General features: G+C 33.1%; 1 protein-coding gene across 2 annotated transcripts; it reads right to left on the bottom strand.

Moving 5' to 3' along the window:
- Nucleotides 1–1,944: 1,944 nt before the first annotated feature.
- LOC129001215 (GTP cyclohydrolase 1-like) lies at nt 1,945–20,568 on the bottom strand. 2 transcript variants are annotated; one of them, XM_054428438.1, is made up of 6 exons: nt 20,430–20,566; nt 10,263–10,394; nt 3,982–4,191; nt 3,422–3,619; nt 2,832–2,916; nt 1,945–2,426 (listed from the first exon to the last, which is right to left on the bottom strand). In XM_054428438.1, the coding sequence occupies exons 1-6, from the start codon at nt 20,494–20,496 to the stop codon at nt 2,297–2,299; spliced, it is 822 nt and encodes a 273-aa protein (XP_054284413.1). In that variant the 5' UTR covers nt 20,497–20,566; the 3' UTR covers nt 1,945–2,296. The 2 variants fall into 2 exon arrangements, with proteins under 2 accessions (XP_054284413.1, XP_054284414.1); XM_054428439.1 differs by lacking the exon at nt 10,263–10,394 and having other exon boundaries at nt 20,430–20,568.
- Between the last annotated feature and the right edge of the window lie 583 nt (nt 20,569–21,151).

Below are 21,151 nucleotides of genomic sequence, written 5' to 3'. Positions count from 1 at the left end.
TATTTAAAATAAGACAACAATTAACTACAACCGATCAAACAATCAATATATACTTTCGATAAATACAATTGTTTACAATAAAAATTTACAACTGAGTTGACAACAGCTGATTTTTACTCTCTAGGGTCTAAAAACGATTTTTACTCCCTAGAGAGTAAAAATGCTAATTTAGACCTGCAGCTGCATTCAAAACGGCTGTTTTTGCTGCAGTATGATGAAAAAATATTTAATTGATTGTGTTCTGATTTATTGTGAGAACTGTCAACTACTAAACACCTGGAACTCCTTTATGGTTTGATTAGTTGTGATGGTTGTGTATACATTCCTTTTTCCTTAATACAATGTTGGTGCCAGAAACGGTTTGTTATGACCTAACTCAATTTTACAACTTGTGTTTTGACAACAACAAAAATAAACAAATTTGTTATGTATTTTGTGCGTAGCCTAAGAAATAAAGCTTACAACAATTAATGCTGTAGAAGAGGAGATGAAATAAAAGAAACCCAACAAGTGGTAGCATTTAATGTCGAGAGAGCCTAGTGGAGGGTATCTCAAAGTGGATGGGGGGTTGTAGGAGATGACAGGGGGTTAAATACATGGGGAGAGGGGTTAAAGCAAAGATTCAGTAGACTCTGGTTTCCCAAGTAACTTCATGTTTTATTTAATTCCGAGGAGATAAATTTTATCCCTTTTGCTTTATGTGAGCTCCTTCTTTTATTTTCAAAAAGATAGGTATCCAGAGCCTACCATGATATATAGTAATGATTAAGCATTGAGGAACAAAAATGCCATTTAACATTATTTTAATCATCCCATGCTCAATTTTTTTTATGTTTAACTAAGACACTTAAAATACAGGTTAGTTAACGTGGCGATAACTAAATTTGTTTGTATATGTTACATTGTACTGTAAATATTTATTTACTTATTTTAATATTTTTACACAGATCAGGAGGAAAAATCCTATTATAGTGACTACAAAGTATCTGTTTAACTTGAGCATGAAGCATTCATTAAACTTTACCTATTGACTAATGACTATGAATATTTTTATTTGTAATCTTCTATATAAAGGGTCACAGTCTGAAAGTATAAAGTAAGCCCCTGTCCCAGCAGAAGTAAGATGACTTTCTTTACACAAAAGTACTACAGAAAACACATCAAATATAATTTTAAAATGATTTATAATTTCCTTTGTGTAATAATCTGCAGTTTTATACGCTAAATACAACCCATATAGTCAGCTTTTGTACATTTAAGTGTTTGAAGGAAAGTTAAAAAAAAATCACTAAATTAAAAAAAAATTCTAAATTGTAGATGTACTCTGTGTAAAAATAGCTAGCACGCTCAATGAGGGTTCTGTTCAGTTCAGATGACGACAAATCCCAACATTTACTTTGAAATTCAATTAGTCCATCCTCCAACCATTTCCTCCCTTCTCTTCCTTCTCACTGTCTCTTTATTTCTTGTCACTTTTTTATTCTATTTTGTTCTTGATTTTCTTCCACGTCCTCTAAAGATGAACCATTGTCAAAGCTCTAATTTACCTTCAACTTTGATTAATATTTAAAAAAAATATTTTTTTACGAATTGAATACAATTTGAAATATTGGACACTTTTCACAAAGTGAAACAACTATTAATATCCTCAACATTTTATGTCCAAGTGTGCCTCAGGCAAAATATATATGCCTCTGAAACTATAGGCTTCAGAATCTCACAGATCCATTTCACTAAGTATGTTTGGACCAGATTAATTAAATTCCCTGCTATTAAAAACAAAAAAACTCTGTACTTTAATTGAGTTGTATGTTTAAGAACCACATTGGATTGAATTTTAAAAGTTGCTATCTTAATGTTATACAATCAAAATATTAAGTAAAAAATTGAGAGAATTACTCTGGAGGATAAATAAGAGAATTGTTGACAAATAAAACAAACGTATCCATAAAATATATGTTTAATAACAATCGTAACAACTGCACACTATCAGCTTAGAACTAGGTTGGTCCTCAATCATACGCAAACAATTCCATTACAACTGGAAATAGTGAAAACAACTACAAATATAAAAATATACCTATCTAAAAATACAAACAATTTAAATACTTCAACAATCAAAACTCTTAAAATTAATCTTATAAAGCCATCACTGGTCGAGTATTTTCCTTGTTAAAATGAATTTGAATTAAATGCAATTGAAAGACAGGAATGTTTTGTTGGTCACTTGTGTGAGTGTGTTATTGTCTCTGATAATACTTGGCGGGAGGTCGTTGTGCGGAGGTGGAGAGGGAAGTTAGCGTTGCTGAACCAGGTTCAAGAACTCCTCGCGGGTCTTAGGGTCGTCACGGAACACTCCCAACATGGTGGAGGTGACAGTCTTGGAGTTGATCTTCTGCACACCTCGCATAACCATGCACATGTGCCTGCAATAACACAATGATCAGTAAAAATACAAAATAAAATGTTAGAGTGGAAACTTGTGTGGAATAACTTAGCTGATGTACCTGTACTGCGACTAGTTTGGGTAAATGTAATGTGTACATTAACAAAATCAGTAGATATTGGTTTAGTTTGATTCAAAATCTTTAGTTTAAAAAGAGTTAAAGAAGATGATATAATAATCTCTAAACAACTTTACGGAAGTAGCTACCCTGCAGCTAGATAACATCATTTTTGTATTTAGGTCTAAAGTGAATTGTTCATTTGTAAGATGTGTGTAAAAATGAATACATTAAATTAAACTCACGTAAATCAAATTCATTTTAAAATTAAATTTATGTAAATAAAATTCCTATTAATACGTATTAAAGAATAAAATTAATACTTACACTCCCTCAACAACAACGGCTACGCCCATGGGTTGAACTGCTTTGGTGACTGCGATCGCAATTTGCTTTGTCAGACGCTCTTGTACTGCAATGGAAATTTAGCTGTTAATAAGCAACTCTCCTCAATATGACTTTACCATAATTACCTAGATAAGATGGATGGAAGACATATATTGGTGTTTTTACTTTTATTATAATCTATTTCTATGGCCTGTTACGTACATCTTAACCTCTGTTCTTTGAACAAACTGTAAAAACTAAAGTATTTACAGCTAACTTAAATTGATATAATTGACTATTTTACATTCTTCCAAAATGTAAACATTGAAAATTTGGAAGCCTATGGGGCATAGCCCAAGTGAAATATGAAATGATTTAATATTGCATTGTCATCCATTTGTGAGCTATGTTTCAAGTTTCAAGGCTCTAGCTCATCGGGAAGTTAGTATAAAACCGATTGCAAAATTTCTACTAAACACACAAAAAGCGAGCGAATAAAAATGTTTTAAAATGACAGGTTGCCTCACAGTTTTTTAGTTCTGACTTAAAATGACTACCTCAAAAAGTATATGATCCATTGAATGACAAACCTTGAAGCCTCCTGCTGTAGATTTCGACGATCCTGGCCAACTTGGATAGACCAAGGATCTTCTTGTTAGGAAGGTAGCCAATGGAGACTTTGCCGTAGAAGGGCACGAGGTGGTGTTCGCACATGGAGAACATTTCAATATCCTTTACAACCACCATCTCATCGTGGTCTTCATCGAACACAGCGTCATTCAGAACATCTGCACATAGAAGGAGTGGTTAAGTTATCAGTTATTTTAATGTCTGAATTACAGCTTCCCATGTTTGAAAGAAACGGAATACTGTACATATTTTTTCAATAATGGCTTATAGAGTTATTTAAACAGCAGAGTACATATTAGTAATGAGGAATTTGAGGGATCCATCTTGCCAAGGCTTTGTACGTACTCAACTTAGCCATTCATCTCTACGACCGTCCATTAGAAATGATCCAGATATTATACTGACTTACTTCTTGGACTATAAAAGCCTGAATGGAGTGTAAAAATTATATAATTAGTGGAAAATTACATTTTGAGGATTCAATGAGTTAAAGAGTTCAAGGATATTGTAAAATGTTTACCTTCAAGACACTGGTCGTATCCCTTGGTGAAGAAGAGCATGGCCTTAGCAGCCCTCTCAGGTGTCTTCAGGAGTCCTTGGCGGTCAGGGTTCTCTCCTAAGGAGCCCAGCAGCATGCGGTAGCTGTGAGCCATGTCAGGCAGAAGTGCCTCCCTTGTAGGTGGTCGGTGGTCCAGCTCCAAGTCATGGTGGAATGTGCACTTCTCATGACCTGAAACAAGATGATTTAGGGAATGATTAGTTTGGCTATAGCTGATGGAAAGCAGTTGAACTTATGTGTAAATATCTACTTCCATCCTTTAAATCATGAAGACATCTGACTTTATGTTTTTACGAGTCAAAAAACTGGATGAGTTATTGCAAAACTAAAAGTAACATACACTTAGCATAAAAGTAGCGCACATTGAGCTAAAGAAAAAAGTGTGACACAGATGTGGAGTGAGGTGACACCATTAATTATTGGCAAGAATGAATATGTAATATAAATGGGATGGTACAAGTCCAGCTCCATTTTTTAGCACTTAGCTTTTATAATCCCATTATTTCATAAACTCAAGCTTTGAAATATTGGCTAAACAATAAACATTATTATTATATGAAATAGGTATTACGAAGAGAATGAAGTAGGTAGGTACAAGAAGAGTTACCTCCGGTAGGAAGCTAGTTTAAGTGTATCGGGATATTCAGCTATAGCTATAAACCAGAGCGTTCTCGTCTGCCATATTTTAATTGCGTCGGGTTGTAAAGGAAACGCCATTACGTAGACAATAACTATGTGCGATAGAGGACAAAAACATAACCTCGAAGACTACATAGAAAGTTGAGCAATGCCAATACCCTTGACTATGGTTTGTTTTGCTAATTTGCCATGCACGACCGCTATCAAAAACATTCCAACCCGTCCGTGGATCTTGTTTAACAACAAAGGAAACCGGTGAGAAAAACAAAATAACAAACTTTAAAACCGAAAAGTTAAAGATCAGTTATTTGTAAGAAATATGAGATATTCCTTTGACCTTTCAGGACTAATTTCCAAAGTCCTTTAATGCTTTAAACATTGGTAAGCTGATGTGTGTTAGTATAAATGCAGTAGTATATTAAATAACATAAATACTATATAAAGCAAGACATTAAACAAGGAATTATGATTTTTTTTTTCATTATCAGATGATTTGTGGATAAAGACTGAATATATTGTAAAAGTAATCAATGAAAAAATAATAATTGAAAATTCAATTTATCTCCGTAAGCACTGTTTATAGTCCATACAGAAGTTATGTATATATGAAAACAACACAGATCACTATCGAATAGTAGAATTTAAAAAGGAAAAAAATATTCACTTCGTAGATTATTTGTCTTTGAGAAGGAAAACGTGTGACATAAATTGAGGTTGTATTACATAAATCAGTTGACAAAACAAGAAAATAAATCACTCATATTCCCAGGGTTCGAAACATTACAGTTGAATATATTCTAAATTACAAGATAAACATGACGCACTCTCCACTCGAAGTTAAGTATTATTTATCTCGTTATTATTCAGTAAAGAAGATTCATTTCCAAGAGGGGAAATTCGCAAACCACTTCAAGAAGCCTTGCTTGACAGTTTCAACAGACATGATTTAATCCTATCGTTATTTATCGATATTAATCTTCGAGTTTTAAGAGCGGGATTTCCTCGTTTGTTGTTGGTTGTTTCCCTCGTTTATCGTCGTCGTTGGTCGTTCAGAGGTTGTAGCCGACGAAGGAGCGGCTTGAAGGAAAACCACTTATGGAATGTTAAATCCTTTCCTTCATAATGATTGGCAGCAATAATAGCATTGCAACTACCCAGGACTTATAACTAATATTACAAAATATAGACACTGAGGTCTAAACGTTTTGTTTGTCTGCATGGTTAAACTATACATATTAATTTGGCGAAGGCAAAGTATCAAAAATCATGTTCACCAATAAGGGCCTTTAATTCAACAAAACATGATTGAGAAACCAGTATACAAAGGGAAAGACTTTTTCACTTATTGTTTTAGGTCTCTGCTCTAATAAATCTATTATTTACAAACGCCTCAATACAAAGTTTGTTAGTTTAAGATTAACCAAAACCATCATTAAAGATGTTAAAATCTTAACTGCAAGTGACGATCTGCAAAAACCCTCTGCGGTATATAATTTTAATAAAATTCACTTTTGTTAAAAACCATGTTATGAGTCGGTAATTTTAAGTTTAGTACATATAGTGATGAAACTAGTTACATTAAAAAGAGTTTAAGCTAACCTTTCAAGCATAAACATTGGACGAATAAATTTGGTGGAGGTTATTATTATCCGATTTTCAATTATTGCAATCAGATTAGTAATGAGATGTTATTTAAATACCAGTTCGTTTTATAAATTGTTGGATAAGCTGTATTCTCAGATAAACATTGTTAAAATGTTACTTCGCGTGTTAATTATTGTTATCCATCAAGTTATTATATATTAATATTCAGGTTATTGCATTTATTGAATCATTTGGTGTATTTTAGCATATCTGCAAAATTATCAGAATTTTTACTTTCTCCATGATGCAAAATGTTGACAAATATGTCAAAACTAGCTGGCCCGACAGACGTCGTCCTGTCCTATTGTGGTTTTATGTCACATGCTCGTTCATTTTCAAGATGAGCTCGTTCGCATGGCTCAATCACGTCCTGGTTGAAGTTCGTTCGCTACGCTCACTCACCTTTAGGTTGGAGCTCGTTCGCTGCGCTCACTTGCCTTCAGGTTAGCTCGTTCGCTACGCTAACTCGCCTCCAGGTTGAAGTTCGTTCGCTACGCTCACTCACCTTTTGGTTGCAAATTAGCTGTTCTCATAAATCAAAAATAAATATAGTGCTGCACCCTGTTGGTAAACCTATTAACTTTTTAATGCTATTGAACATCACAGAATCAAATTGTTTAGTTGCACCAGCTGTTAAGATTCTTTAATTCCATTTAAATATGAGTACTCATAAGGTTAACATGGGAAACTCCAGAGCCACTGGGGCGGAGCCCTATTGACGGATCTGCACCAAACTTCACACAAACCATCCTTGAATAATACTTAATAATGCCTGAAAGTTTCATTACAATCTGTCGAGCGGTTTTGGAGTCCATAAAGGACAAACATACAAATATACAAACATACAAATATACAAACATACATTGGATTATATATATATATATATAGATAAAAATAACAAAGTCGTCTACCTTTACAGAACAAGCGAAGAAGCTATGTTAAAAGGCAATTTAGTTATCTTGGTCTCAACTGATGTTTGAATGAGAAACTACAACTATAAGTGTAAATCAAGATCGTTGTAATGGGATCACCGTGTATCAGGAATATCCTGCATTCTTGCACGTGATATTTAAATGAACTGTTTAAATGAAAACAAACAAAAAAGTTATTTGCAGGAGAATATTAACAACCATAACGTTTGGTTAAATGATGGATTTAGATTTTTATATGCTATACAACTCACCAGTGATATAATATATTTCTTGTTTTATTAATTATTAAAATACACGATAGACCACCACCAGACACGAAGTTTAAAGAATCCCAGGAAATAATGTGTACAATTATATATGATTTTATATTGTTAAAACATTTTCTAACAAGTATTCTGATAAAAAAGTAACGTTGCATGATATAAAGTAGATTTACAAGATTGCATTGCATAAATTTTACTTAAATTGAATTTGGTCCTAATCGAAACTCATCAACGAATAATTGTCAGGAGATTGGAACGCAGATTAATTACATCCCCAAGACATAATGTAATCTTGTCTGAGTCAGCGTCAAGACAAAGTTTGTTATCAGTTGCCGTGTTTACATGTTTGTAAAGCGAGATTGTAAACTGGCTTCGACATGAGTACTTACTGGTTATCTGCTGGACTGCCTGAAATGCTTACAAGCTCGGAACTCTATATTTGCGTCAGTAAAACGTCTTACGAAATTTTTCAATTTTATCTTAAATGTTTCGCTGAGAGTACGTAAATATTGTTGTGTCGACTGCATGCTAAGATTGCGTCATTTCTTTGAATATCAACCGTATGATGGTTGGAAAGGACGATTTGGTAAAATATCTATATTGTTGTACATGAATATTTAAAATAATATGAGTCTTGGAACAGGAAAAGATAAAATTTTCTTCCGATGGAATATTACGTATTCACGAGCTGTTTAATTCATCCGCGATGAGGTCGTATACAAGCAGCAAGAGGTCGCACAAGAAGTGGTTGCCGGTTTTTATATTTTACAACCGGTTGAATTAACGCAGAACAACAATTACCTTAGACCTTGCCCTCTTAACCTGACCAACAGTTTCGTAATCAAGTCTGCAACTAGCTTTCAAAATAACTTTATAGTTGAAGAAACACTTTCGTAGGGTTTATATGGGTTTCCCCGTGTAATAAATGTCCTGCTAATTGATTGCACATCAACGGCAGAAATTCTTTGCCAACTGGGCAAGTGGGCATCTTATATAATATGGTTTGCAAAATTGTTACATAATCATAGAACGGATGAAATCTACATCTTAATATGACCTGTTGGCAAAGGTGTCTTTAAGTTTTTTTAGTACCTTTTTCTACAGTTATCAGCTGATCCATTGTTGTTAATAGGTTTGAATTTTGAAAAACATAAAGTTGTAGGCTAATATGTTGGTGCAGTTGAAAGCAGTGTATTGAGGGGTTTATATAAACGAAATTTGTGGTGGTATTTTTTTGTCTGGGGGTTTGTGAAAAATCAAGTATCGGTCACCGATCTCAAACATAGATGAACTGAAAGCAAAGATGAAGGAAGCCACTTTTCTCAGCCTTCGATCAGACGAACTTCAAATAAGAAAATAAAATCTAAGAGAGATGGACGTTGTTTAGTAACTAATGCACAGAGATATATTAGTTCTATGTGACTAATGTGACTGTTGACAAATCAACACAGTCCAGTGTCCGATAAAACCATGACATGTTTTTCAAACTGTACCCTACATGCAAACAAGTTTGCTTGATCTTTTGATAGGAATCTCAAGTGTTAAATCCTTCCACCCAAACACTTTTGGGCCACGGAAATAACCAAGAAATGTACTTAAAATAAAAATGTTTAATGCAATGAAGCATAATCTCGTCTATAGGTAACATGTTTTGAGTGTGCCCAACCAAAATAAAGAAAGAGTTTTGGATGGTATATGTTTATATTATTTTCCGCAAAAGGTACAAAACTAAAAAAATGTGTCCCTGCAAAATCCAAATTTAAATTCAATGATTGTACTCAATTTTTTGTCTAAATATAGCCCAGTTAAATTTTATAAATGTATAAAAGTGCAATACAATTAAGATAAACCCATTAAAAAATAAAAACATTATGTATTCTGCGGTAAAAATGACGTCTTTCAGCCAGTTACTCAGCTGATTTCTTCTGAGACCTACATACTCTTTGTTCGTCGTCTTTTGTGTCTTTAGCTAGGCAGCGAAGCGTAACAAAACAATTAATTGATGGAAATGATATGAAACCCGTGCCTCAAACTAAATAATGTAATTAATATTCTACTATTCGGACTTTTTCAATTATTTTGAGAGGGGGTTGAGATTATCCAAATATATCCTGAAAGGTTTCCCCACCATTATTGAAAAGTTTTGAGTGAGACAATTTGGAATTGCGTTAAAATTGTTCACCTTTCCAGCATACTATATTTGATTATAAAATTAAAATATAAGTTGTCGATATATTTAAAAACAAACATTAGCATGACATTAGAGTTAATTAGGTATAAAATTCATAGGGCTTGAATAATTTACATTGAATTTTTATCAATGCCATGACAAAAAATTGGTTATGTTTAAATAAAATAAAGAATTTAAAATTAAATAAAAATTGTGTTCAACATTATTGAACTAATAATATGTTGTTTAAAAATAAAGCGATAAATAGTAGGCCTATGATATGAAATTTCTGTAAATACAAATTGACAACTATTAATATTTTTAATATTGTGGGGAAAACAAAAACTGCAGGATTATAATGATATATTATGATCGATGATAAAGTTACTGAATCCTCAAAATTACAACAGTTGTTTATAATATTTGAGTACTAGTAAGTATGTAGTTAGTTTTTATTTACATAATGTCCACACAATTTTAATACATCATTATTATATAAAAAACAAATAATATTATTGAATATTTTTAGTGACCAACGAGTAAATGAGAAATGAAGTTAAACCCAGGACGACTTGTTATCACAGCCCATTATACCTGGGGTGGTCGAAGTCCTAGGGGCTTTAGGGGTCCCGGGCACCTCGATGTCAGTTTCTTGCACCTCCTCCTGCCACGACTTGGTTCTGCTCCTCATAGCCTTCTTCAACATCTCTGTGGACCCGTTCATCACTACACAATAATATATATGAGCGCGGCCTACAACCTGTTGCTGCTGTACTGCCTATAGACGGAGCGCGAAGTGAGGTTATGTCAGGAGCGCGCGCGACTGTCGTTTACTCCGTCGACTCTCAGATATAGACACCAGTGGCTCTGTTACGTCATCACTGCCTGGTCGATACTGCATCCATTCCAGCCGACCAATCACAGCTCGCCTCGCCTTGCCTCTGACCAATCAGACTGCTCCTACCCCTTCATTGAAAAGCCACAAGTTTGTTAACTACCCTTATTGCCTTGAGGGGGTATTTCCTGACGCCTATATTGTTTTAACCTTTGATCCTACTTCTTAAGGCCTGATTTACTTAAAATATTAAACGACAAAGGCTGAATTTTAATATTGTTTTATAATTAATTAAACTACGATAAACAAGAATAAAATTTAGGAAATGAACTTTTGGTTACTAATAAAATTCCCTCGTCATAAAGAGTACCGGTAATGATTGTTTCAATGCAAGCAGAAAGGTTTATTTTTTAACGAATTTGTACAATAATTTAGACCTCTTATGGTATACTCCTACTTACTTTTGGAGGAATTGTTTAACTGTGACATTTTAAATATAGTACCTACTGTAAGTGATAAACATTTCCATTTAACTTAAGCAAAACTTATGTTGCTATAGCCTACAAATTTACAAAACCTAACATGATCACATTAAAAAAATATATTTTTTATTTATGCGTAAACTGAATCTGTGTCTATTTACTCTTTGAAATTATCTATACACCTCGTAGGCATAAAAATCCATTTAATTCTATATAAAATAAGTTTAAATAAGTTTTTTTAGTGACACCTCAGTGTAAATTTAGTAGTTTAAATTTAAATACATATTATTAAATCAATACAAATCTGAAATCTCCGTTAGCAGACTTGTACACAAATTTGTTTGTTGATAGTTCTTATGGAAACCCAAACCTGATGTTCGCCTACATTAGAGGTTATTTTTGTAAACAGTTTTGTGGATATTTGTTGGATTGGTGTTTGGATTTATACGTCGACCACTCGTTGCAATGATGGATACAAAAGCTCGTATGCCAATCATCTGTTTGTGACGCACTTCATTCCAAACATCGAGTGGAGAAGCATTGTTGGATACGAGATCATTGTTGTATGTGTAAATTACCAAAAGTTCTCTTAAAATTAAAAATGAAAAAGGCAGGCTAGTTTCCTATTATCTAGTAGGCTGAAATTGATTTTTTTCGGAGAAATATTTCTTATATCGTTGTGACACAATAAGCAAGCACTGGGTCAAATATGGGTCAACTTGTAGTTAAATAACTAAAGTCAAACCAAACATTTCATTTGGTTACGTTGATTCTTGTTAGTTCTCATGAAAATATTTCCTTTCTGAGAAAAATAGTTCCTAAGAGTAAATATTACCATATCTGTTTATTACGCATTTAATTCTTCAATTATGCAAATCAATTTGATTACACCATATACAGTGGAAATTACATCAAGCAAACAAACGCATAACACAACAATTAAGGTGAATGAGAAATATTTTGCATTAATTGTAAATTCAAAAATATAGCTCATAATATTTGCATAAAATAGTCATCCGACAACAATAGTCATCTTCAGGCTAAGGAATATTATACATGAATTTATTATACTTTAACATTAAAGCAAGTATTGCTACAATCTAAATGGATACCGGTGACCGAACTACGCCTGATTTCGTAACAACATTTTGGTATTTCACAGCCAAATTCTAGTTACATTGAATCACCTGGCCTTTTAGCTGACAATGGAAATAACAATCCCAATAAAGCTCTGCTGTGTAAGCTTGTTGATAACAGACAATATTGGTCCAGATTAAATGACTCACTGACTCACTGGCCTACGGTTACCTGCCTGCCTGATATCATTTTCACGTAAAGAAACATTCTGTTGATGTATGGTAATAACAAACTCCGGATGACCACATACACTAGAATTAGAAGACCTACTTCTCTATGGGATGACGTTAATGGGGAACACTAACAAGGGAGACCAGTTAATTCACAGAAAACTAGACCGAACTGTCGAAAATCCCAAAAGTTGAAACAAGGAAGACTGATGAAGAGGAAAGGCCTGATCTGACACGAATATCAGTGACGTCATTAGACAACCGGTTCATCGCCTACCACTGCAGCACTATCACCGCTTATCATAGACGAACGTTCTAATCATCAGCTGTTCTCTGAGTCATCCTGGCTCAACTTCCCAACTCCCAGCTGACTGTATCATGACGTGTGTACTGTGTAGGCGTTGTGTTTGTTTATAAATTTGTGATTGTTTCCATTTTATTTTAGATTTTTTTCATTATATAGGTAATCTAGAAAAAAAACCGTAAGTCGTGTCAAAGATGAAATAGTATTTACATGTATATAGTTGTTTTCATGTAGGTATATAATTATACAAGTTCCAAAACATGTTACTTCTACGAAAAATATTAATTTCAATTTGTTTAATCCGTTACAATTCTTAATAATCAGCATGTAAACCCGCAAACTTTTCTTTTGTTTATTTTTAGTTCAAACGAAAATGATTACAAAGTTGCGAAATTATATTTGTTAATATAATAACCGAAATGAGCGCGCTGAGCTGTATACTCGAAACAAATTATACATGAAATATAATTGGGTCATAAATTTGACAGTTTTTCAATTTAGAGTTTTAACCTATTTTAAATAGCAAAGTCTGTATAAGAAAACTGCTAAAAAGCCATTTTTTAACACCCTTTAGACAGACAATGTCCTTGCTTAAATAAGTGTTTGTAGAGTTGGTTGTTAGCTTAAACAACCAACTATCAATGATGAATGACTCAGTTAACTTTTTAGTAAAAACATGTTCTATATTCTGTAATATTATGTGCAATACGTGCATTATCTATATTAAAACACCTAATGATAATGCAAACAATTCCCGAAAATGTTTGAGGATATTCACTCTCTTCTATGCGAGTGAGAACGGTTTCCAAGGACGACGGGGCTGTAAACCAACGGAAAGTTTAGTAGTCAGAACCAGCCACTGGTTTACACCAATACCGTAGTATTTACTGGTCTTGATATCTATGTAAACCGATATATCGATATATCGTATCGCATTACGACCACAGCTGGGGGCTCGACCACAGGTATCTTAACGGGTGTGGTGAGGACAACAATGCAACTAGTCTTAGGTAACCGGGGTATAAATAACTCGAACTGTGGTCACGTGATGGTATTTTAAGCAGATTGGTAATTGTATTACAGTACAAATTTTATACGTTTTCATGACATACAAAATATTCAGACAACCCATTTAGTACGCTGACCTTTTACCTGTGAACTGTATTTTGACCATATTGCTCAATGGATGGTTATATTTTTAGTTTGTTTATCCCTTATATATTATATTATGCATAGAATATTTATACAGTAGGCCATTACTTCATTCACTTATATTGAATAAACATAAAATTTATTGTCTGGTGTTTAGTTCGGTCTACAGCACAACCATTTTTGCTTAGTTATTTTAATTTTAACGATTCTATGGCATTGAAAATAAGTATTCAGTAGGTAAGAAATATTTATATCGAAAGAGTTTCCAAATTATTTGAAAAACATATATTGCTTTTTCACATAATCGTACTAATATTATAAATGTGAAAGTTTGTGTGTTTGTTTGTTTATTTGTTTGTTTGTTTGTTTGAAGTTCAATCACGCATTAACTACTGGTCGGATTGTGTTGACATTTGGTATGATGATAGCTCACATTCCCGATTAACATATAGACATATTCTTACCTCAAAAATCCTTTCGGGCTCCGCCCCAGCGGCTCTAGAGTTTCCCATGTTAACCTTATGAGTATTCGTATTTAAAAGGAATTAAATAATTTTGCCAGCTGTTTCATCTACACAATTTGTTTCTATGATATTCAATGACATTAAAAAGTTTATTCGGTTTACCAACAGGGTGCATCACCATTAGTTCTTTATACATTTATGACAACAGCTAATTTGAACCAAGCAGCAACAAAAACCTTAGTGTGAGAACTTTACTTCTTTCTATTGTTTAGGTGAAGTGGTAGAACATTTTGGCTATGGTAGATGTTCTGTATACTATAGTATACCGTAAATTATAGTAAACCAAATTTTCTCAAAACGTGTCCTCTCTCATTACAAATACAAAGCACGAGTATTTAACTACAATAAGCATTGTATACCAACCCCGTACGAAGGACGGGTACTCAGCTAGTATGTTATAAAAAGGAGACTTGGATGATTACACGATACTCAACACACAATAATACTGTGGTTCGATCACATGGCATTGCTAATTCTTGGTTATCTGAAATTGTCACAATACCGAACGTGCTAGAAATATGTACACAAAATAGAAACCGGTTAAAAACTCAAAGTTAGAAAAATGGTACAAGACTATTTAGAATTGTATGAGGAATTAAAATACAGACAAACATATTCATAATTTAAGTCTATGTGATTCTACATTTAATTAGTTAGAGGTCTTTGATTTCTTTGAGAAATAATTTCTTCAGGGATGAATTTCTACGCGCGTTCTACTGCCCTTTAAGTGCAACAATGTCCCATTATTAACAATAATAATAACAAATAACAATAATGACCTATATCAACAAAAGATCGATTCTGTGACACTTTTATCTACGAGACAGACCACAGTATTAATTTATACCACAGTATTATACAGACTGAAGGACGCATTCATCTGCCAAGTGAAAACACGTGCCAGCAAATGACTCAGCTATCAGTAAAATCATGTATTGCCAATTTAAAAATTAAAGGAAAAAGTTCTAAAAACACTTAATCACACAAGTTTTACATCTTGAAGTATTTTGGGAAAGTGTTCTTTAACTAGGCTCTTAAGTAATCATCCTTAAGGGGAATAACCGATGCCGATAAGACTTATCCCGTTATAAGGAAATGAGTGGATGTTTTATCCATAAGTGATTGTAGCTTTCACACGATGTTTTAAATAGAGGAATGAGTAAGCAATTAACTGGGATACTTATGCATCTAATTATTCTCTTACATTAAAATGAGGAGTAATAAACTCGATTTTCCAATTTTTCTACTGAAAATAATCGTATCCGCATTCCGAGGCAATCCAAACCAACAAATAAACGCTTCGCTAACTACTAAGGTACTACAAAAACAACCATGAAAATTTTATATTTTATTTCACCAATAAAATACATTATTTATAGATAATAATATATTTTATTTAATACTAGTAATAATATAAACTCAATGTATATGTCACAATCTCCAATAACAAAATAAAGAACGACTACACAAACGTCTAAGCCGTGATGCTAGCCGATGGCTATTTGATAGCACAATCGAGTTGATGTTAGTATACTCTGGATGCCAGGCGAACGGTCGTTAAAAATTATGCTTTCATGTAAATTAGCTAATATACTGTATATTAAAGTATACAACTACAATAATGTTTAACGTTTAAACACTAAACTGCTCACGATTGAGAATGGCGAGGTTTGAAAATTTCCGTTTTACAGGAGTAAATTTTAAAAGAACTGAAATATTGTTCAGGACATAGTAACAGAGAAAGAACCCCAGAATCTTTATTTCGTATTTTGAACTGTTATTACATCAAGTCCTCTTCTTATTGGTCTGGGATTCATGCTGGAGCCATTCTAGCGAGGAATAAATATATGTTGCTTGAATGATTTGACTTTATCCGTATTAACGTTCAAAATGTTATTTCGACGACCAATCTCTTAAAAATATCTGAACGCAGCAAAAATAGTTAGTAAGGACCGAAAACTATGATTTGGAAATAAATTAAATCAGTTTCTAGGAAATTTTGATCCAGCATAACTTTTAATCATGACTTTTCTACCGCTTTGTTTATATAAGCAGGACAGAGTGCTTACCCAGACAAGTGATATATTTTATACCTACTATTTATAGTGAATATTCGTTTGTAAGTTTCTATAAGATGAAATTGACAATGAACTACTGGCTCAAAAAAAAATTAGGTGTGAAACAAAATATAAATACAAAACTACTCTACCAGTTTGAGTGATACTAACTTCTGCAATCGCGTTAAGGTATTTAAACCCTGAACAAGAGTTAGGGGATACTCGGCTCAGGCATATAGAGTACAGAATAGACCTAACAGATGTCATTCAATGGGTCTAAGCGTCGTCACTTTCGCCATATATGACGTCATTAGTAACTAATATGCTGTTATAGCAGTGCAACCACAAGGTGTTATCAAGGAGACCAAGCCGGAAAAACCTTCGACCGGAAGTTATTGAAGGTAAACCTTGACCACAGAAAACTTGACGCGAGAAATATTATATTTCCCACCTGAGCAAACGGGTTGTGAACAGGTGGAATAGCAGCAAACCTGCGTGTGCAGAAAATGTTACACTAACCTAATCGTTTTGTTGTGCTATTGAAAATAACAAATTAACATAACCTTTTAAATAGTTCAATAAACTATTGTGGTTTTGTTAGCTAAATGTTTTCATAGTATTTTCAAGCTATTTTCTTTCAAATTCCAGTGTGTATTATACGAGTATGGTATACTTGCAGTCTAGGTTAGGAATTGTGTTATAAATGCTTTAAAATCAATATTTATCATACTTTTAATCAAGTATACTGATGCTTTGAAATGGTAAATGAAACATGTATTGGTTAAATATTGGTTTGCCCTCTCCCTGGTTTCCCCTCTGAATTAGTTCGAATTTATTACTTCCTTTGAATTGGTGTTGCCTTTAAACAATACTTAATTAAGACATATTTAATGAAATATACATTCGGTACATAGCAATTTTAAATGTGCAATATGTAAAGTAGAATAAAAAAAAAAACTGAAGCTTCCCTAATGTGTGAGAATAATCATTTATTACCCAGGATGATTTAAAAAGAATACAGATAGGATGATAGCGTTAAATATTTTCACAAGTTTACCGCATTATTCCATCAAATAAAAACCCTTGATTTCTTCATAATTCGTCTTAGTTTACAGATTAAAATACTTTTCTTTATAATTCTATAATCGTATTTCCTGGAACTTTAATTATTTTATGTGATAAGCAGAGTAGGTCACGTCGACACCGAGCAAGACATCGCCATTTACGGAAATGGGATTTCTATTGAAGGGTGAAATCCTTCAAAGAGAGAGGAAAGAGCTTTTACGGGTTGAAACCAAGAGCCATTTGCTCTTTGCAAGGGAAATCTAAAACTGAACTGAAATCCTTAAACTACTTAAACTTAGAAATAATGTGATTATTAAGTTCATTAGTTATTTATAAAAATAAATAGTCATTTTTAGAATCATTGTTATAAACAAACAATAGTTTTCTTATCAAGGGTTTTTTTTTCTTATCATGTAGCTGGAAAATGAATAATTTTTCCAGAATACAACTATCAAGGTTTCAACATGAAACTCTAAATGTACAGAAAAAGATGAAATTACAAATTACAAATCAATACTCGTATTTGGTCATTATAGTGGATGTTGCATTTAAAATGTTTTAAACCATGTGCTCTGTAATTTGATTTCAGTTGCGCGATTATTCGCGGAAACGTAACACACTACAGTATGTTGTTTAGTGGCAAACCTATGAATTGGACATTTTCATCGTGTATGTAAACAGATATGAATTTCAATTAAGTGGGTATTTGGGAGAGGGGGTGGTCTGTGTGTATAAATGGATCAATTGCGTCCCTTCATTAGATATTGCAAACAGCTGATCTAGATTGGCCCAACAATCAATACCATTGAAACTAACAGCTGTGTGGCATCACACTTGATGTATCGCTACATTTTCAGAAACACATTTAGCAAACATTCAAATTAAAATGTGTTATGTAAAATACTAATACTTATGACCGTTTTTTAAGTTAGCCTTTTCAATTCAGTTATCACATGTGTTATGTAAAATACTATTATACAATTAGTATTGTAATATCATTATAGTGTGAACTATTATCAATACTGTATTTTCAAATATTGATTGTGTACTAAAAGAGTTTTTGTTCCCTTAGGCGAAATGTTGGAATAAAAACAAGTGTCAAAATGTGATTGATAACGCTAAAAGCTTGACTAGAGGGAGCTGAAATTCGTTTATCAACTAACATGTTACAATGTAAAAATGTACGTCACCGTCACTATATACCGTCACGTTTATGTGTATGTATTTTATGATCATAAGTAATTACAAGTAATTTCATATGATTTCAAATTGTAACATCATATCTACACTTCACTACTCTAATTATTTCGGAATAACCCACGCTATAACTGCGAAACCATTTTGTGATTATGAAATATTTATAATTATTAATATATAATAAGAATTTTAAAAATTTAATTAACTGTCCTAAAAGTACCGTTTTAATTTCAATACTTGTATTTTCAATTTGTTTACTAGTGTCTTCAGCCGTATTTAACGTTACGTAATACGGTTTTACTAAGAGTTGCTACTACAGTATGTACCATTCGGAAAGAGGACAATTTTAAATTAATTCAGAATTATAATACTACATATTACTTAAAAATAATTTATTTGGCGTTTTATTCGAATTTGTTATAAAAATGAAATTGGTTTCATACAAAATTTAAATTAAAAGTAATCATGAGATAAAAGTCCAAATAAAAAAAAAAACAAAAAAAAACTTAAGTAACTATCAGTCTCAAATTTGAGGACAATATGTTTTTGAAACACACTGATAAACAACCAAAATATTTTAAAATTAAAAAGTAAGAATTCAGATTGATTTGAATTAGTAAACTGGCAAACATTAATTTTGTAAACAAAATTAAGTCTTTATAAACCATCTCACTTCATGTTCAAACTTGTAACTGATTTCCCTCGTAGTAACGAGTTTTCCACATTATTACAAGTAGCCTACAATCAGCTCATTCGAGCGACAGTCCCGCAACCGGCCGGCCTTGAGTTGCTGATTGGAAACTGACAGAAGCTGTAACCATGGCAACCCTGTCGCCATTGTTATCAACAACAATTACGTGCTAACCTAACTAAAACACTCCCAGCTGACTAATAAATTCAACCTCTGAAATTCTTTTCACTGAATGGTATTTGTAATGTGCTATTCAAGATTATTTGTTGACTAACATATGTTGCGACTCTTGTTTACATTTTTATTTATGTCTCGCAAAAGAATGTCATGGCGACCAATTAACCCATAAGACCCATCTTAAAGTTATAACAGTTTAAATTCACGTAGGGAAAAGCCCTGTGATCCGATTTGTACCATTTCAGATTTATGCCTTCCCATGGTTGGTTACTATAATGTGCTAATTTCGTGCAGATCGCTTCAGCCGATCAGGAGGAGTATTTGTAAAACAAAAGCAGGAGTATAGTATAAGAGCTTCGCTACGCTCAACTACTACACTATTGCTATATCGAAATCTAGGGTTTAACCATGAATTACATTTTGAATTAACTTAGACGAAATAAAATAAATTATAGAATAGTAAAAGTGTCCATCTGGGAAATAATTAAAGTAAGCCAATTGATAAGTGGTTGGTTAAACTAAAATCAAACTTATTGTAGTTACGTAAGAAGTATGTATTATTGTTATGTAACCGTGATCATTGACATTGACTGAGGAAGTCTAAACAGGAAAACTGTTTATCAATCCTGTAGTATAGAATGTATTAAAATGAATTATTTTACTCAAAAGAACAACCGGGAATTAATAAACGCTATGGATCGATAAAATTCCACTATTGTTTTAAAGATTATAATGATGTATCAATTTTAGAAAAAACATCTTATGAGTGGATTCTGAGGCTCAAGTATCAAACTATGGGTTCAGTATACAAAAACTTAGTAACCTAACAAAACTTTAATTTAACAACCGGTATATACTTAAATAATGTACACAAATAAACTATTAATTAACAAATTGTGACTATATCAACAAAACAACGATTGAAAATTTTAAAACGTAATTATATAAAATGAAAATAAGTGAAACTCACTGTTTTTGTTGTCGGACGATCCGTTCTTGACCTGGATGGTTTGTACAGTGGTGATCTCAGGCTTCATGGTGTTGGGTGTTTGTGTTGGTGTGTGTCCGTGTACGACTACTGAGAGAGTGGGAAGAGACAAGGCAACTTCCAACTTTATATCCTCCCCCCTCCCCCCTCCCTACCACTACATACTATACAGTATACAAATTGCAACTTAATGCCCAGTTGTTGCATGGGGGTTGCACGAAATTTGATAAACTCGGAACATCAGGGTACAAAGGTCCATACAGTTCACGGGGAACGTTAAATAACAATTTTCTTCAATTGCGGTTACGTAAGACTCTGGGGATGTTAGACGCCGGTGACCGGTTCACTGTTGAGCGTCTACAGAAACCGGCTTTTGTGGGCGGTTCAAAATTGGCAAATTTGAAGAAAATTGCTTCAAGGGTGGTGAGTATTCGAGGGGATTTTTGTTTTACGAACTTTGGGAGACCTAATTGTCTTGCAGATTTACTTTAACTATTGAGTAGCAAGTGTGTTTATTTGTAACTCTTGCCACGGTGCTTGAAAGGCTCTGTCGCATCCTGGCACATTCTGTAAAACTATTGTTGCAAAGGTGAGATATAGAGCATCATTGTTTGGATACCACTTGCAAGGCAGCAAAGTGAATCTTACTATTGAGTAAAATTACAATATTTTGCCAAAAAATGTATATACCATAATATATTATA

This window comes from Macrosteles quadrilineatus, unplaced genomic scaffold (genome assembly GCF_028750875.1).
Source record: "Macrosteles quadrilineatus isolate MER2022 unplaced genomic scaffold, UCM_ALF_1.0 Scaffold_8__2_contigs__length_117827958, whole genome shotgun sequence".
In the NCBI taxonomy this organism is placed as follows: Eukaryota; Metazoa; Arthropoda; class Insecta; order Hemiptera; family Cicadellidae; genus Macrosteles; species Macrosteles quadrilineatus.
This window is presented reverse-complemented; position numbering and strand designations above follow the sequence as displayed.